The sequence below is a fragment of the Cuculus canorus genome, chromosome 2 (genome assembly GCF_017976375.1).
Source record: "Cuculus canorus isolate bCucCan1 chromosome 2, bCucCan1.pri, whole genome shotgun sequence".
NCBI classification, from domain to species: Eukaryota; Metazoa; Chordata; class Aves; order Cuculiformes; family Cuculidae; genus Cuculus; species Cuculus canorus.
Genome location: NC_071402.1, coordinates 87,733,505 through 87,751,858, shown reverse-complemented (window position 1 = coordinate 87,751,858; position 18,354 = coordinate 87,733,505). Strand labels below are relative to the sequence as shown.

At 40.6% G+C, this 18,354-nt stretch overlaps 1 protein-coding gene across 1 annotated transcript in view; it reads left to right on the top strand.

Moving 5' to 3' along the window:
• The first annotated feature begins 283 nt into the window (after positions 1-283).
• Positions 284-18,354, top strand: part of VPS4B (vacuolar protein sorting 4 homolog B) — a 23,531-nt gene continuing 5,460 nt past the window's right edge. Inside the window, exons 1-9 of the mRNA XM_054059002.1 lie at positions 284-481; positions 6,166-6,277; positions 7,675-7,825; positions 9,104-9,171; positions 12,084-12,203; positions 12,445-12,601; positions 14,067-14,215; positions 14,390-14,471; positions 16,489-16,708. Coding sequence (XP_053914977.1) covers positions 455-481; positions 6,166-6,277; positions 7,675-7,825; positions 9,104-9,171; positions 12,084-12,203; positions 12,445-12,601; positions 14,067-14,215; positions 14,390-14,471; positions 16,489-16,708 — 1,086 coding nt within the window. The 5' untranslated portion in view covers positions 284-454. The remainder of the gene's footprint in view (positions 482-6,165; positions 6,278-7,674; positions 7,826-9,103; positions 9,172-12,083; positions 12,204-12,444; positions 12,602-14,066; positions 14,216-14,389; positions 14,472-16,488; positions 16,709-18,354) is intronic.

Genomic DNA, 18,354 nt, shown 5'->3' with positions numbered 1-18,354 from the left:
GCAGGGAGGGATTCATTGATGTGTGCAGGGGGCGGGGCTATGCGAGCAGGGGGAGGGGCTATATGGACGAAGTGGGGTCACGTGAGCAGGTGGGCGGGGAGATGGGTGGAGGGGCGGGGTTATGTGAACAGAGGCGGGGCGATAGACGGAGGGGGCGGGGGTCAATGCGGAGGGGGAGAGGCTTGGGCGCATGGAGCTGACGTGACGCGAGGCGCACTGGCCGCGTCTCTGGGGTTGGGGCGGGGCTCGGCTCCTCGCGTGCAGTGACGTCAGGCCCGGCGCGCGGGGCGGTGCCCGGAAGAGGAAGCGGGTCGGTCAGCGCTCGCAGTGCGGAAGCGGCTGGCGGAGGCCGCGGTTTCGGTTCTGTGGGCGGTGGCAGGAAGTGAAGGGAGCTGAGCTCCGGCAGCCGCCATCCCGCACTCTCTTTCCCCGTCTCCTTCCCCGCCGCGCCGCAATGGCGGGCAACACCGGCAACCTGCAGGTAGAGCGGCGGCGACGGGGCGCGGTCCCGGGCGGGATGTGGGGATGGGGAGCGCTGGGGCCGGCGGCGCAGCTGCGACGGGGGCGCAGGGGACTCGGGCTCGGGAGTGGCGGGCGCCGCAGGTTAATCCCGCGTCAGCGCCGGTCTCTCCGCCGGGTCTCCGAGGAGGTCAGCGGGCCTGGTGTCCCCCTGGGAAGCACTGCTGCCTCTCGTGGTCTGGACACTCAGCTCGGCTTGGGTTTCTCCTGAGGCTCCTGACTGTGGGAAATCCTTGTCTGCTGTGTTTTTCTGTTAGCCTTAACCCTCAGCTGGGACAGCATAATCACTTCTGAAGCTAGTTGGCAAAACAGATCAGGAAGGTACTGATGTTAATAGTCGTCTTATCTTTGGCTAATCACATTTATAAACTCGTTGCTATGTAATGCTTAATACTGGTGTATCTGGGGGAGGTGTCGTGCAGAGTCTAGAGTAAAAAGGAGAATGACACTTGTATAAGTCTGTCCTGGCTTCACCTGGGATAGAGTTAATTTTCACCCGAAGGAGGAGAGTGTGCAGCCCGGACAGCTGATTCAAACTAGCTAAAGGGATAATCAGTACCATGATGTTATGCTTAGTGTATAAGGGGTGTAGCTGATTGGAGGCTGCATGCACCACTTGGCTTCATGGCTTGGGATTCTGGATTGGGAATGTATGGGGCATTGTTTTTTCCGGCCATAAGCAGTTTGCACTGTGTATCATTTACTCTATATATTCTTTCATTAGTTTTCTTCTCTTTTGCTGCTGCATTAAATTCTTTTTACCCCAACCTGTGAGCTTTACCTTCTTCTTTCAAATTCTGCTCCTCATCCCACTGTAGGAGAAGCGGCCATGTAATTTTTTTTGTTGCTGGCTGAGGCAAAACCACAACAGTCCTGTTTGGTACCCAGTGTGGGCCCCAAAGGATTGAGATAATGGCAGATCTGACCAGAGTGTGTTAAAACAAATTTGTTATAAGCACTTAATGTATTAGCTAAATAGTCACTGATCACAGTGTTGTTTTATTTGTTTGCAGTGTTATACAAATCGTTACATTTGGTGTATGTTCCTTGCTGTGCTGTTTATCACCTCAGAGAGATGAATCAAGATTATCATGTTGCTGTCTTGTGTAATGCTGGCTTATGGCACGATAACGTTATTGGTCATAAGAATAATGTGGTATCTGTATGTGGCATTGCTGTCATTTCCGTACCTTAGGCACCATCTCTAAGAACTTGTTGATAATCGCACCCAATTATCAATAGGGAAGGTGGGGTCGCGGGGGGGATACTTTCCCCTTCTCTTTCATCTCCATTTTCTCTTCAGGTGAGGTACAACAGCTTCTGAGAATTCTGAATATGCATGCTCCTATTGCTTTTGTCTCTTGAAGGTGTTTCAGGTCTTATATAGGGTTAAACTTGTTTTAAAAAAAACGACCCAGAGATCTGCCTTGAAGCTAGATAGTTAGGAGTGGCAGGGTGTGTGGAATAACATGGGCAAATGCCTAGAACAGTGGGCAACCCCAGTGTTTTGGAACTTCACCCCTCAACAAGTCCTGGAAAACTGGTAGAATGTTTGAAATAAGCATACTGTTGCCCTGGCAGTCACAGGGAGACAGAAAGCACTGCAGCGTGCTGGGGCCTAGCTCATGGCTACTGAGCAGCACCTTCATGGGGAAAATAGGGAAAACAGTCTGATAGGCACTGTGGCTATTCCAAACCTGGTGACAGGCACTGTGGCTGAACCAGAGAACCAAGCCGTGCTGGTATCAATTGCCCCTATACAGAAGAAGATATGCAAAAAAAAAATCCACTCAGTGAGATGATGATGAAACAGGGTCGTCACAAGAGCAGGCGGAAGAGGCGGATGGGTTACAGCCATCATCCAGGTGAGCGAGTTGTTACCTGGCTGTTCCAGTGCTGGGATAAGAGGGACAGTAGCTTGGAATCAGAGGACAGGGAAGCCGAGCATCTAGGATGTAGAGGATATGTATCATGAGGCACCTTGTGGTTCTTACCTGCGTGACTATGGAGAGGACATGAGGAAGTGCTAGTTCCCCAGATAAGAGTAGAAGGGCTGATCTTAATTCTGATCTTCTTGAAGGGACTTCTACATCATATTTACAAGAAGTGAGTAACGATTATTATGACCAGGATTAGAGGGGCCCTGCCCCCAGCCAGCCAGGTAGAGGAAAGGGCCAACTGGATTTATTTGACTGTGTGGGTTTGATGGACTGGCAGGTGAGACCTATAAGAGAATAAAGCTCTAGTGGACACCAGTGCACACTGTTCCCTAATGCCATCAAGCTATATAGAGTCAGAACTCATACGTATTTCTGGAGTGACAGGGGAATCCCGAGAGATGACTGTATTAGAAGCCAAAGTGAGTCTGACTGTGAAGAAATGGCAAAAGCATCCTGTTGTGACTGGCCCAAAGGCTCTGCATCCTTGGCACAGACTGCTTCAGGAGAGGGTATTTCAAAGACCTAAAAGGGTACCAGTGGGCTTTTGGTATAGCAGCCTTGGAAACAAAGGAAATTGAGCAGTTGTCTACCTTACCTGGTCTCTCAGAGGACCCTTCTGTTGTGAGGTTGCTGGGGATTAAAGAACAACAGGTGCCAATGGCAGTATCGCAACAAACGAAACTCTGGTTCCCATCTAAGCTGATTTGTCAACTGGAGAGCCAAGGAGTGATCGGCAAGGCTTGCTTACCCTTTACTAGTCCCATAAGGCCAGTATGAAAGTCTAGTGGAGAGTGAAGACTAGCAGAAGACTATCGTGGCTTGAATGAAGTCACTTCGCCACCAAGTGCTGCTGTGCCAGACATTCTGGAACTTCAGTATGAACTGCAGTCAAAGGCAGCCAAGCAGTATGCCACAATTGGTATTGCTGATGTGTTTTTCTCAATCTTTTTTTGGCAGCAGAGTGCAGGCCTCAGTTTGCTTTCACTTGGAGGGGCATCCAGTACCCCTGTAATCGAGTGCCCCAGGGATGGAAACACAACCTTAGCATTTGTGATGGACTGATCCAGACTGCACTGGAACAGGGTGAGGTTCTGCAACACCTGCAATACATTAACAACTCTGTATAGGGCAACACAGCAGAAATTTTTGAGAAAGAGGGTGGAAAAATAGTTCAAATCCTTCTGAAAACAGCTTTTGCCATGAAACAAAGTAAGGTAAAGGGACGTGCACAGGAGATCCAGGTCTTATGAATGAAATAGCAAGATGAGTGTCATCAGATTCTGATGGATGTGATCAACAATATAGCAGCTATGTCTCCACCGACTACCAAAAAGGAAACACAAGCTTTCCTAGGCATTGTGGGTTTGTGGAGGATATATATTCCAGTCAAATTGTAAACCCTCTCTATCAAGTGACCTGGGAGAAGAGTGATTTTAAATGAGGCCCTGAGCAACGACAAGCCTTTGAACCACTTACATGGGACATAGTTCATGCAGTAGCCCTTCAGCCAGTCCAGGTAGGACAAGATGTTAAAAATATGTGCTACACCATAGTCAGGGAGAATGGCCCTACCTGCAGTCTCCAGCAGAAAGCATCAGAGGAGACTTGAGACTTTTCTGCAGCTGAAGAGATATTGGCAGCATATGAAGGGGTTTGAGCTGCTTCAGCAGTGGTTGGTACTGAAGCACAGCTCCTCTTAGCACCTGAACTGCTGATGCTGGACTGGATGTTCAAAGGGGAGGGTCCCCTCCACACATCATGCAACTGATTCTATATGGAGTAGGTGGGTCACACTGATAACACAGCAAGCTCAGATAGGAAATTCCAATCGTCCAGGAATCTTGGAAGTGATCATGGACTGGCCAAAAGGCAAAGAATATCACCAGAGAAGGAGGTGACACGTGCTGAAGAGGCCCCACCATGTAATAAACTACCAGAAATGGGGAAGCGATATGGACTGTTCACTGATGGGTCCTTTCACATTGTAGGAAAGCATTGGAAGTGGGAAGCTGCTGTGTAGAGTCCTACAGAATGAGTTGAAGAAGCTGCTGAGAGAGAAGGTGAATCCAGTCAGTTTGCAGAGGTGAAAGCAAAACAGCTGGCTTTAGGTATTGCTAATTGAGAAAAATTACCAGTACTTTATACTGACTTGTGCATGGTGGCCAGTGCCCTCTGTGAGTGGTTACAGCAATGGGAGCAGAGCAACTGGTAGCGCAGAGGCAAACCCATCTGGGTTGGCCCATTGTGGCAAGATATTGCTGTCTGGCTTGAGAATCTGGCTGTAAAAGTACATCGTGGAGATGCCCTTGTACCCAAGAGTTGTGCCACCGAAGAACATCAGAACAACCAGCAGGTGGATCACGCTGCTAAGATTGAAGCAGCTCAGGTGGATTTGGACTGGCAACATAACGGTGAATTATTTACAGCTTGGTGGGCACATGGCACCTCAGGCCATCAAGGAAGATATGCAACATATAGGTGGGTTCATGATCAAGGGGTAGACTTAACCATCTGATGATCTTTGCTTCCAAGACAGTGACACAAAGCAGTAGAACAAGAGATTTTGCTGTTTCTTCTCTCATGGCTTCTGTTTACTAGCTTTATTTTGCATGAAGTGCATCAGTGTTCAGATGGTGGCAAAAGTATCTGTACTGGAATGTCTAATGAGAACTCCTTGATGCCACTGAAGCTCTCTTCCTTAGTTCCTAACATTACCATAATTATCATGAGCATGCTAACAATATTTAGGAAAATAAATCGATGGAATGTAGGAAATGCATGTAGGGCTATAGAGGACTTCATGCCTGTTGACTCTGGCTAACCAACTGCCTTTTTAAGCTTACCTGAACTCGTCGTTCAAACTGACAGTTTCAATTATCCTCAGGTGGCATAGGTATTCCAAGGAACAAAGTATAATAAAAGATAATAAGCACTTAAAAACAAAGGAATAATGGTGATGCCAACAAATCTACAGGCCAGTGTATGCAATATGATGGCTTAGATCAGTTTTATTTGAAACTAGCTCAGTAAACAAATTAAAAATCCATCCGTAACTTCTCCTAGAACACTTCTTGATGCTAATGATTTGAGTATGTTTTCTAATGTTTTGGTTTTTTTCCTGCCTGCCTCCTGGAGTGGTAATTAGAATTTCTCCTTTGCATATCAAGAACTTAAATCCTTCTAGAGAAGCCAAACAAAAAGTCTTTGAGGCTGTCTCCAAGTCCAGGGTTAGAAAAGTGATAGTGCTAGTTTTAGCGATTGTAATCACATACTACCTGTATTGACTCTGCTATTGACAGGGTCATGAGTCATTGTTCAGAGTCTCTAGGTCTGCAGTGAAAAAAACTTAGAATGGATTTCCAGATCTTTTTATAGTAAATGTAAAGGATTGGTAAGGAAAACTTGCATAGACAAACCAGTAGTATTTCAAACAGTGCACAGAAACTTGTTCTTCTAACTTACACTTTTTTTGTGTTCTAGGAAATTTCAGTGGTTTGTTAACCACTGTTCACAAAGGCCTAGAAATATTGTGTTATATACAAAGCATCACCTAAGACTTGCAATCAATTGCCTTCAAGTTTTTGGTGTAAATTTTGAAGAGCAGAAAAACTGGCCATCAAAAACCAGTCAGAGCAACAGCTCAAAATGTCTCTTTGATCATGCAGAATGTTCTCATGCAGCATTTAATTATTTGCTTGTGTTACAGAAAGCAATAGACCTTGCTAACAAGGCAGCACAAGAAGATAAAGCAGGAAACTATGAGGAAGCCTTCTGTTTGTACCAACAGGCTGTGCGGTATTTTCTCCATGTGATTAAATGTAAGTATGATGTATTGGATGATTAAGAAGAGTTTAGTAGTCAAATTATGAGGGTACTCTTTTACGTTGACATCAGTATTTAAATTTCCACTTCCATCATCAGTTGATACTCACTAATTGTAGTTTGACTGAGGTTATATGTTTTACATCTTTTGCCTTTACTACATTGTATGCTTTCTCCGTTCTCTAAAGAAATCAGATTACTTTTTACTTGTGATTTGTGTTAGGCTTTTTTAAGATAGGGAGGCAGGGGTTCGCTATCTTTTCTCTGGAATTCTGTACTAATGCTTCAGGCTGGCCACTGCACATGAAGAAATGTGACAATGAGTACAGGAATCCCTGTATTTCTGCTGTCACACAAGAAGTCTTTGTGGTATCTGTGAGTGTTTTTTTTTTTCTCCTTTAACTCATGCCACTTGCCTTCCTACAACTTCTCTGCTGGGTTTTTTTGCTCTTTAATGTCATAGTCTTGCTGTTCATCTCAGCCAACCAAATGTATGAGATGGATTTGTGTGTTGTAATTTTTCTTCAGTTTCCATATTCTCATAATTATATTTTATGCCTTGCTTTTCACACTTTTCTGTACGTTTTGCATCATGTCCTGTATTTGTATTCAAAAAGTGGGCTTTCTTATTCTAGATACAACCCTAATCTAAGTGGGCTAGGATTGCTCACCTGACAAAAGTGCACTTCAAGATCTCCATGATTTGAAAAAAAACCACTATTTTCTTTATAGTCACTAAGGATAATTTGTGTTTATTGCTTCCCATCCGTTTATATCTTACAAACTTTATTAGACTACTACTTTCTCTGCTCTTAACAATACTGATGTACTTTTGGAAACTTAACACATAAACATAATGCGTTAAATTTTGGTTGCTGAGTTGGAACACTGTAATAATGACTAAAAGAACAGTGTGGCTGTTGAACCACACCTAACTTTTTCAGATGTTTTATATGGAGTTTTTTCTTTGATGTGAACATCTTTTAAAATTATCAGGCAATGGAGAAATAAAGCATGTTTCCAATTAAAAACTGCTTAGCACAAGGATATTGTTGATAAGCTATTTTAGAAAAGGATTTAAGACAATGTATAGCAGCTTGAAAGGCTGACAGAAAATCTTCCAGTGGCACTGTCCTTAGTCCTTTACAGTCAAGTTTTAAGCCAAAGTATTATTCAGGTGTGTATTTCATTTTTGGTTGGTGATGACATCCATCCAGTCACTTCTTTCCATGGTATAGTGAAAAAATAAGTAGTTAAGGTGTTTGATAATGTAGTAAGCCTCGAGAGAGGCATATTGATAAGATACAAAGGAAACAGAGATTTAGACTTGTTTTCTAGTTGATGTGTATGTGTTTTGCTGTTAACAAAGCATTGTTTCTCTTCAAACTCTTAGATGAAGCACAGGGTGATAAAGCAAAACAGAGCATAAGAATGAAATGTACAGAATACTTGGACAGAGCAGAAAAGCTGAAAGAATATCTGAAAAAGAGAGAAAATGCTGCACCAAAACCAGTTAAAGAGTCTGGTCCTACTGATGGAAAAGGGTATGTTTTTGGAGAAGGTAAAGCAAAGTACTTTCTGAACTCAGCTTATTCTAAAATTCAACTTTTCAAAGATCATTTTAACTAGTATTTTTGAAATGCTTCATGTCACTACTAATGCTGAGAAACAGTGGGCTGATAAAAGATAAATAGCATGGATTAGCATTGCAGGCATTTCTGTGCTTGTTTACTAAAATGTGTGAACAGTTGCATAGGAAATTCATTGAACAGAGAAGGCTGTTTCAGGCTAACGCGTGCTTAGCAGATTTAATTGCCATAAGCTTGACTCTTAAAATTCTTCTACATAAAAATATTTACTAACTAGAACATAAATTAACACTGATTACTGTGGCTTCAGTTTGCTCTGCCTCACGCTTGATAAGAGGTACAAAGCTGTACGTAAGCTGAAGCTCTGTGAGACTGACTGAATCGTTCTAATACCTTGCTGCAGCCTCCTGGTCTCTCAATCACTCTCCTTTTATTATAAATTTGGTTTTCATTTTTGTACTGGAGAGCTGAGCAAGCAGAGCTACCTGAAAGAGTGGAGCCTCTTTTGCCTCTGCTGCTTCCTTTATTGGCATAGGAGAGAAGAAGAGTTCAGGATAATGCCTTCTAGTATCCCACTTAAGACTCTTTTTAGCAGTCCTGAACAGCTAGAGTTGCTGAGTTCTCTTGAAACTTCACCTGATTTTCTTTCTCTTTCATTGTCTACTTGTCTCATCAGTCTTATTTTTTGAGCTGTACCGTGTTCTGCTGGCTTGTAATAGAAGGTGTTAGTATCACTGAAACTACATGTATTTTCATGACCTCTGCTCCAGTTGTTCAATATTTAGTCTCTTTTTTAATTTATCTTCCAGTTTTCTTTGTTCTGGCAAGACAAGGGTGTAGAGTTTCATACTGTTAGATGGAATTGACCAAGCCCTGTTGCAGTTCCATATAGGGGATAAGTGCCAGTGCCTACATATAAAACATTTTAGTGCTTCCATGTTCCTTGGTACAAGGGCTTTTGTTGCCTAGAGGCTAGCTCAAAGCACATAGAAGTGTGTTAAGAGGGCTCAGACCCCGTAAGAGGAAGCTGGAATGGTGAGGAGAGTGAATTAGAAAGAATGTGGTATAGAAAAGCAGGAGTATAATGTTGTAAACTTGTTGGGATCTGAAAGCATCTCAAGATTACTTTCATTCCTTAGACTGATGGGTTTTGTGCTTTTTGTATTCTGATTTTTATCCTAAGACAGCAGTCTCTTGCTGTATTTCAACATTTTTTTCTTGTTTTCAAATCAGGAATGACAGCGATGGGGAAGGGGAGTCAGAGGATCCTGGAAAAAAGAAGCTACAGAATCAACTTCAAGGTAATTTTGAAGCATCTTTTTCTTAAAATAGGGGTGGCTTCAGGCAAGCAAATTCCTATATTTTTGCTGCCTGAGTGTTATGGATTAACTTGCTGTCTGTAAGTGGCTCAACTGGTATGTACTCTACACATACAAAAGCATAGTCCTTGTGGAAGTATAGGTTTGTGTGGCATGAAATTATAGTGACTATGTTGAAATTTATCTCCTGTATCCTGTTTCATGTTAAAATTGTACCATTAATCAGGATAGCATTTTCCAAAGGGAGAAGTTGCAAGATCCTAGGTAGCTATTGCCTAAGCTGAATCAGTATTTGTTACTCTTAAATGCATTAGAGTATTGCCTAGAAGCTAAGGTAAGAAGTACCATCCAAACGCTTAGTGCAAGCAGGACCACTTTCACAAAAGAGCTTGTGTTCAAGTTTAGGAGTTGAGAATGTGGATTCTTGCTTCTCTATAGTAATGGGCAGCATTTTCTCATATGCTGTGATGATGTTCTCCCTGTTGAGTAACATAACAGTTTGGGGTTTTTAACTCAAATACCCAGTACAGTCAGTGATGCAACGTATAGTGGCTATCAGTAGTTTGGTACACTGTAAAAAAAAAAAAAAAAAAGGCTTTATTTGTTATTAATCGCTTTTTAATGGTGAAGAATTGTTGAGAGCTTCCCTGCCAGAAGGTGCTTATGGAGCTAAAGAAGTCATTGTTCTCCCCTTATTTTTCATTTACCAGATTTGACAGTATAATTTCAGGAGTTACTGTATCAAATTTGAAAATTGTGCCATGCTTTTTCTACTTCTCTACAAATTTATTTAATACTGTTCATAGTTCTATGGAACAGTTTCCTGTATTTTAAAATGACAGAAAAATGATGAGAATTGGACTCTCATCCTGTCTCTCACTGCAAAGACTTCATTTCTTCCCACATGAATCTGACCTTCAGTTCTTACTTCAAGAAATAGTTTCTTGCACTCACCACTGTTTTGATGCTTTCTAAAAATCACAGCATTCTTGCTTACATATTTGATTGCTTGAAAGTCTGAGGTGTGAGATCTTTGGTACCTTTAAATGTAACACAGGATTCTGTTTCTCAGATAACACAAACTCTGGGCAGCCTTCAAATTATTACTTATCTTCATTTTGCTTCTCACAACAATCATAGAAATTTCCTGTATTTAATTTTGCTGCTTTGTTACTCTTAGTTGACTTTGCCTTTAGCAAGTCCATGGGAATTTATGAAGATTTTAATTGTAATCGCAACGGCTTATTGTGGGAGAAGCAACCAGTAGCATTAGGACTGGATAGTAGTGTGGGTCTACTGTCATGGATTCTTGTTTAGAATTTTAAAGGCCTTTTGCACTCTATTGCTTCATCTTCCAGCTATTAATTTACACCTACAAAATCAGGAAGCCTACCGTTCCACTTCCATTTGTGTCTGGGTACAGGTGATCTCTTACAGTGCAGTAATCTCAGTTACTATGGTACATCTAGTGCAGATAACTCTGATATTTCAACTTTTAAATACTCTCCTGTTTTTATCTGAAGTGTCACCTGTTTTGCCAAGTGATGGAGCGTGTGATTATATTTTCACTTAAGGAAAAACTGAGATGTGATTAACTTATAAAAAGAACTTAATGCATTGGAACTGGGTTGTTGAATTAATGCCTGTATATAGGTTGCAGGCTAAGACAGTTTGCAGTCAGCTTTCACTATAATGTTTTTAACGTCTTTAACAATATGATGTTGCTTTTGGACTCTAAATTCCAAATTGTTAACAGTTGCAACTGTTAACAGAAATTGTTCGTTTAAATCTGACAGAAAAGGAATGCAGCAAAATAAAAAAAAATCTCAAAGGAGATACTTTAAAAGTAAGCAGTACTTGCTTTATTCATTAGCCAGTGGGGACTAGTAAATTGTCAAACCTTTAGAAGAGAAAAAGCTTTAAATTACTTCAGAGCTTTGAAGGTATAAGGTGAAAATGTCAAGAAAAATAGCTGGTGAAAGCCAACTGAAATTATAGAAGGCCTTTTGTAGAGAAATAGGGCAATTGAAACTTTTTGAGTAGTGTTTGAGTAGTGGCGTAAGCATTGGGTTGGTTAGCATTTGTTTATCTGAGATCACCTTTGAATTGTCTTTGGATTTGCCTTGGTTATGATTGCAAGATCTAGCATTCCATCACTAGCTCAGATTCAAGTCGTCCCATCTAAAAGTAGTCCAGTCAAAATAATTTTTAACATGTCAGACTAACCAATCTTAAGTCTGAAGAGAATGCTAAATTACAGCTTAGTTGGCTAAAATCAAGCTGAACTTGTTGATTGAGCAAGATGAAACTTGGTGTTAAACTTTGAGAGAACATGGCTAGACTAAGAAGATACTTCTGCAGCTAAGCAGGCTCCCTATAACCTTTCTGATGTGTTCACTTTAGCCCTCAAAGGTCTTTACCATTAGATGGTCCAATTGTTTGTTGCACACCTGGAGCTACCCAGCAAGGTCATCTGCTGGACAGTTTTAAGTCCTGGGCTAGTGCAGCTCCAGTCACGTTTTTCAGTAAGTACAATGATGGTTTAGGGAGGACATGGTGCCTGGTTACATATTAGAGGTGGTACTCATCTATGACTGCTAAACGCACATTTGCTGGTCAGTTACAGACCAGCTTTGACCATTGGAAACTTATACTAACTCTCGAGTCTTCTGCTTATCTATGGTTAATTGTGGTAAAACAATGTGATAGATTTCTGTAGAAATAACATCCGTTTGACTAAGAGTATTCAGTGCTTGTAACTATTTAGAAATGCCTTGGTTTTGTTATGTATGGACATGGGCATAAACGTCTGAATTGTTTGGATTTTTTTTCCAAAACTGAATTTATTGAAGTTGTGCATCACTAATTTATACAATCTTTTTTTTTTCTTACAGGAGCAATTGTTATGGAGCGACCAAATGTCAAATGGAGTGATGTTGCTGGCCTCGAAGGTGCTAAAGAAGCACTTAAAGAAGCAGTGATCTTGCCCATTAAATTTCCGCACCTGTTTACAGGTCAGTATTACAGCATTTATTTGCTATTGGCCAGTCAGGACTGGCACTGAGGTCTGAGAAGAGTGTTATGCCAATGTATAGGAGACTCAAGCGGAGCTGTAAACAAAGAGGTTATGATCCATCTGACTGAGGTTTCATGGGTAGATGTGGAAAGCCTCCAAGTAAATAAGAGGGGCTTCATCAGAAAAATAGGTTCTGTTTTTCTACAGTATTTTGAAGACTGCTGGTTTCTGTCTTGCAGGAAAGAGAACACCATGGAGAGGGATTCTCTTGTTTGGACCACCAGGAACGGGGAAGTCTTATTTAGCAAAAGCTGTGGCAACAGAAGCAAACAACTCTACCTTTTTCTCAGTATCTTCCTCTGACCTTGTCTCAAAGTGGTTAGGTGAAAGTGAAAAGTAAGTTGTCAGAGGCCCAGGAAAACATTGACAAGAAGAAAATAATATAGAGCTAGATAAGTTGCTGTAAAGAAATTGAATTTGAGGGGGCAGTCATGTCTTTTTAAAAACAAACTTCAGATGTTTCTGTGCTTTGTGCATATGCAGCGCCATGTGAAGATAGGTGCTCCATTTTGTGCTGCTGCAGCTGGGACTCTCTTCAGTGCTTAAGATTAGTATCAAAAACCAGCTCAGAAAGGTGTTGTGACCACCATAGTGTTTATTCCCGTTCTGAATTCAGCTGTGATTGTACACAACATCACTCTGAAGTGTTGGGGTACTCTTGTCTCTTGGCATCTCCCTCATGTCCCAGTAGCTGTGCTGTTAACATATGGCATTTATTTGTCTACAGGGAGGTGTGTTTTATCTATCCTGATCTCAAACAAAATCTGGAAGAGATGAGACTTGCAAAAATAGGTTGAAGGGGAAAGGAGCAGCCATGAAAGAAAATTTCATGGTTCTACATGCTCACTCTTCATTTTTTTACTATGTGATATGTGAAGACCAGGAAGCCTGAAGTGATGTACTGGCTATGTTCTAGAAATGGAGGGATTTGTCTGTCTAAGCTTCCAGTGATGATTCCCTCCAACTAAGGAAAAGCTCTGCGTTTGCTGCACAGAAGGGACTGTCATATGATGATAATGTTGTTCAAAACCATGCTTTAGTGGTTTTGAAGTGTGAGACAACTAAGCAACGTGATTTAAAGTTGATAGGATGAAGAAGAAAGTCCATTAGATACGTGTTTGAACTGGATATTTTTTCCCCAAAAGCTGGAAACTTTATTCTGCTTTTCCTCTTTTACAAGAGGAATGCAGAACTGGAGTCCAGCGTGGCGTTTTTTCTGCTTGACTTCATTTAAGACTATTGCCTGAGATTTAGTGCTGATAATGTGAAGAATTTGCCTGCAGGTTCCTACTTACTTTCCTTCTCAACTTAGTAAAATGTGTTAATAACATATATGGCCAGAGTTTTTTTGTTTCTTTATGCAAACCCAAGTTTTCTTGTCATATATAAAGTATTAGTAGAGTTGTATAAGGTAAATAAGTGTTATTTCTTACAGAATCTCTAGAGTTAGTCTGATTAGGGTACAAATGTTAAATAAGAGAAAGCCATGTTGTTTTGAATCTGACTAGACTGGTAGTTTTGTGTTGTCCAGGCTGTCTTGTAGAAATGTAAACCAAAATAGGGCTTTTTCTTGCAAAACCATGCTGGGAGTACTCTAAAATGTTTCACCTCCCTTTATGCTAGGCTGTCTCACTCAGTGTAATGCTGAGTCTTGAAGCTGGAATAATGTTTTATCTTTGAGCAGCTTTATGTTAATTCTTTTCTTTTTTTAGCTTGCTTTAAAGGAAGTGACTGTATTATTATCTTATGTGTTTTTATGAGAGTAATCATTAAGATAACTGAAGCTGTTTCTTTTCTTAAGATTAGTGAAAACCTTGTTCCAGCTTGCCAGAGAAAACAAACCTTCTATTATCTTCATTGATGAGATCGATTCCCTTTGTGGCTCAAGAAGTGAAAATGAGAGTGAGGCTGCTAGACGGATAAAAACAGAATTTCTAGTCCAAATGCAAGGTAAGTTTGCTTAGTTTTCAGAATCAGTCAAAGGAATTACGATATGTATTTTAAGCATAGCTTGCATGAGAACACTGAAAAGTTCTGCAGTTCCACCCTATTAAATTTTGACAGCATTTTAAAGCAGTCTGTGTTCATGCTCTAAATGGTGAAATTATTTCTGCCCTGTTATAGGGGTTGGTGTTGACAATGAAGGAATATTGGTATTAGGAGCAACAAACATACCCTGGGTTTTGGATTCTGCTATCAGGAGAAGGTATGGTGGCATTTTTTCTCATGGTATGAGATTCGTAGCTCTTGTGAGGGTCCAGTCTAAGACTACTTGAGGTAGTCCATCTCGTGTTCTACAACTTAGTTTCCTGAGATGGACTGAGCCCCTTGCCCCTTTAAAGAGGTAGGTTGCTCATTCTTATTTTGGTCCTGTAACTTATTTGATCTCTCTGTTAGCTGACTGTGCTTGAGCAAGCAGAAAAATATTCTGTTTCCCTGTCAGTTTGTTTTCTGGTGGGCTAGGGAACGAGTTACAAAATAGGTGCCTGGGAAGGGCAAGAGTGGTTGGAGCTTTCCTTTTCAGCTGTCAACAAACTGTTGAATAGCTTGAGATATTTCATGAAAAGATAGCCTTATGTCACAGAGAAACAGCATCTTTTTTATTGGTCAGGCATAATTCATCATCTTTCAGTGCACATTTTAACTGCTTTTTTTTTGTAGATAAAGGGCTTAGACACCGTATCTAAATAGCTGATCTTTCTTAGAGCTGCAGAGCAGCTGAGTACAGATACAGCTATGTGACAAGTATGATGACGTTGTGATGAAGACACGACTTGGATAATAGTGCTTTTTGTAGACTAAAGAAACATCGCTTTTTTTTGTGATAGTCATTGACTTTTATTTATGTACTTATTGAAACTGGTTGTACTTTGATCGGGTATTAGACCACGTGACCTCCCAAGGTCAATTCCAACCTGTATTGACTATAGTTTTGTGTAAGGCAAATTTAGAGGTGAATTGTTGCATACAATTTCAAGTCATTCTTCAAGTAATTTCTGGACAGACAGATATGGACCTGATGGAGTAGGTCCAGAATGGGGCCATAAAAATGAATCAGAAAGCTGGAACACATCTCCTGTGAAGAAAAACTGAGAGAATTGGAGTTGTTCAGCCTGGAGAACAGAAGGCTCCAGGGAGACCTTATGCAGCCTTTCAGTATATAAAGGGGACTTAGGAGAAAGGAGAGATGGGCTTGTTTTGGTTTTCTGTTTGGTTGGTTTTTGTTTGTCTTACCAAGGCCAGTAGTGACAGGACAAGGGGCAGTGGTTTTAAACTGAAAGAGGGTAGCTTTAGATTAGACATAAGGAAGAAATTTTTTACTGAGGGTGATGAGGCAGTGGAACAGTTTGCCCAGAGAAGTCGTGGATGCCCCATCATTGGAAGTGTTCAACCAGGTTGGATGAGACTTCGAGCAACCTGATCCAGTGGAAGGTGTCGCTGCCCGTGTCAGGGGAGTTGAACTAAATCTTTATTGTCCCTTCCAACTCAAAGCAATCTATGATTCTCTGTAGTGACAGAGTAGTACTCTAACTCGTCCATAAGATTTAAAGGAATATGTACAACAATGGCAGTAATCAAATTAGTTTTTCATGGATTTGGCCTATGTCATGTGTATTAAGCTAATTGTATTCTATGGAATTTGGAGTCACTGTTATTTTGTTGGTGGGAGGTAATCATCCCCACTATGAGAACAGGTGCTGCTTCAAAGGCAGAACTGCAGTTACCACTGTTTTCTACTGACAACTGTATTGAGAGTATGATTTTTAATTTGCTTTCAACTACAGTTTTCTTTAATTTAGTTGGAGGCTGTAGAAAGTGGTTGTCGGCTTGTTACCATGCGGCTCTTTCTTTGAGTGTGAAAATTGTTCAAATGTACTTGAACACATAAAGGCTTTTTCCCCTCAATTTTTTTCTTTTAAAACACAAACTGCTGGAGAGAATCGGGGGAAAAACTTCAGTCTGAAGAGAAGATCTTTTGTCATGGAAAGGATGTCGCTGTTGTATTCTGCATGTTAGCCTATGCTAGCTACAGTGTTCATGAGAACAGGTTATTGAAGACTTGCCTTAGATCTTATTTTTTAAGGTTTATAATACTGAAACTGCTTCTTTCTAATACTGTTAGGAACAAACTCTGTATACTTATTTGCATAAGATTCTTTCCACTCTGCACCTGCATGAACTAGCATCTGTGGTACATCTTGTTTCCTTCTTTTTTAAACCAGATTTGAGAAGCGTATTTATATTCCTTTACCTGAAGACCACGCCAGGGCTGCAATGTTCAAACTTCACCTTGGCTCAACTCCAAATGTCCTAACAGAATTAGATTATCGAGAGCTTGGGAAGAACACTGATGGCTATTCTGGTGCAGATATAAGCATCATTGTTCGTGATGCACTGATGCAGCCTGTTAGAAAAGTGCAATCAGCTACTCACTTTAAAAAAGTAAGTAGGAATCAAAACTTTTTTGAGTCATTTCATCTCTGAGTACTATCTTAATTTGAAAATTCCTTGCAAGTAAACTGAATTTGGGTTTGGGTGATGCTGCACGCTTATGAATGTCCTCTATCAATTAGGGAAGAACTTGGGCATTCCTCTTCATTTACACACACACACACACACACACACACCCCCCTCCCTTTACCCGTGCCCCCCTCAGGCCTGCTGTAAATCTGAGCTAGTTTCTGGGAATTCGTGCTGTGTAATCCAAGCTCTGATGGCTCTTCATGACTCTAGATAGTGTTGAAAGCATTCAGCTTGAAGTTTGACTTAAATAGGAGTGTTAGAGGGGTGCTCTTTTTCTAGATCAAGTTACTTGGCTCTTCATGTTTTTCTAGCATGTTGAAATAAATGTATTCTTCATCCACATGGGAACAGATGGATTATAATTATGCATATTCTGCTTACTTGGCATGTTTTTCAAACTGAAACACAAAGGTTCTAGTAAAGTTCTGGTAAAAACATCAAAATAATGTTATTGTTACTAATGTAGTAAAGATGCAAGACAACTGAGCAAGGTCTGTGTTTCATTGAGCAGCGTGCAGCATCCTGTGGATGCTGCTGCAGTGTGAAAATGGTTTACACTTATTTAGGTGCTGTCTTAAAGGGACTACTGCAACTATACTGTTTGGCTTATCTTGCAGTTATCTCTACATACTATGTACTGACTTAAACATTTCTTCTAAATGTTTGAATTTTGAAATCTTTATCTGACAAACAACCAGCTGGAATTATTTAGCACCAGTCTAAATCCAGTAAACCTGGGAGCGCATTAGTTAATACACAGGAAAAGTACAGTGTTATTTTTATTTAGAGTAGACCCAGACTAGAAGTGTTTTTTTGTTTAAATTTTTACTGCAAACTTTTTTTCATAAATTCATGTATCTTGGGTGAAGGTGGGTCAAGGTATTCTGCAGAGAGTTTTGCTGCTGTGAAAGGAAGTTTCATTTTTTCTTTCCTGAAGAGAGTAGGTGTGGGGTTGGGTAAGGTAGGAAAAAAATCAGGTCATAAGTTGTGAAGAGATACTTACCATGTAACTTGTGTTCTTCTTTGTCATCTCAGTTACAATTACAATTGTTTTCATAATAACTCAGCCTGACAAAAAAAGGGTAAGGGCCCTAAAGTGAACAGCTACAGTTATTGTAAATAGAAGATAGGCTTTTTTTTTTCCCCCCATGTAATTTCTTCCAAGGAAAGAAATTTTTTTTCTTAAGATTTGAAGAAAAAGGAATGCTTAAATCCAATATGGACCAGAATATGAGAGAACTATGTAAGTTTCCAGAGTCTGCATTGAGGAAACCTTTGTCAGCTTCCTAGTAATTAAAAGAAACTTGCACCCCTCATTTTGATGAGGGAGGAAAAAACCCCAAACAAACATTTTTAAGTGTTTTTGAGGAGCTTTTCCTAGTTTTTTTTTTAAAAAGTCATTTGAAACACTGATATAATTTTTTCTGTGCTTAACTCAGCAGTAACATGTAGTGTAAACTGTATTTGTTTAAAAATAAGTTGTTTTGATACAGCAAGGATTTTCTAGATGCTTCCTTCCCTTAAGCAGTGATGCCTGAAGCATTTATCTGTTGTTGACTTTAAGT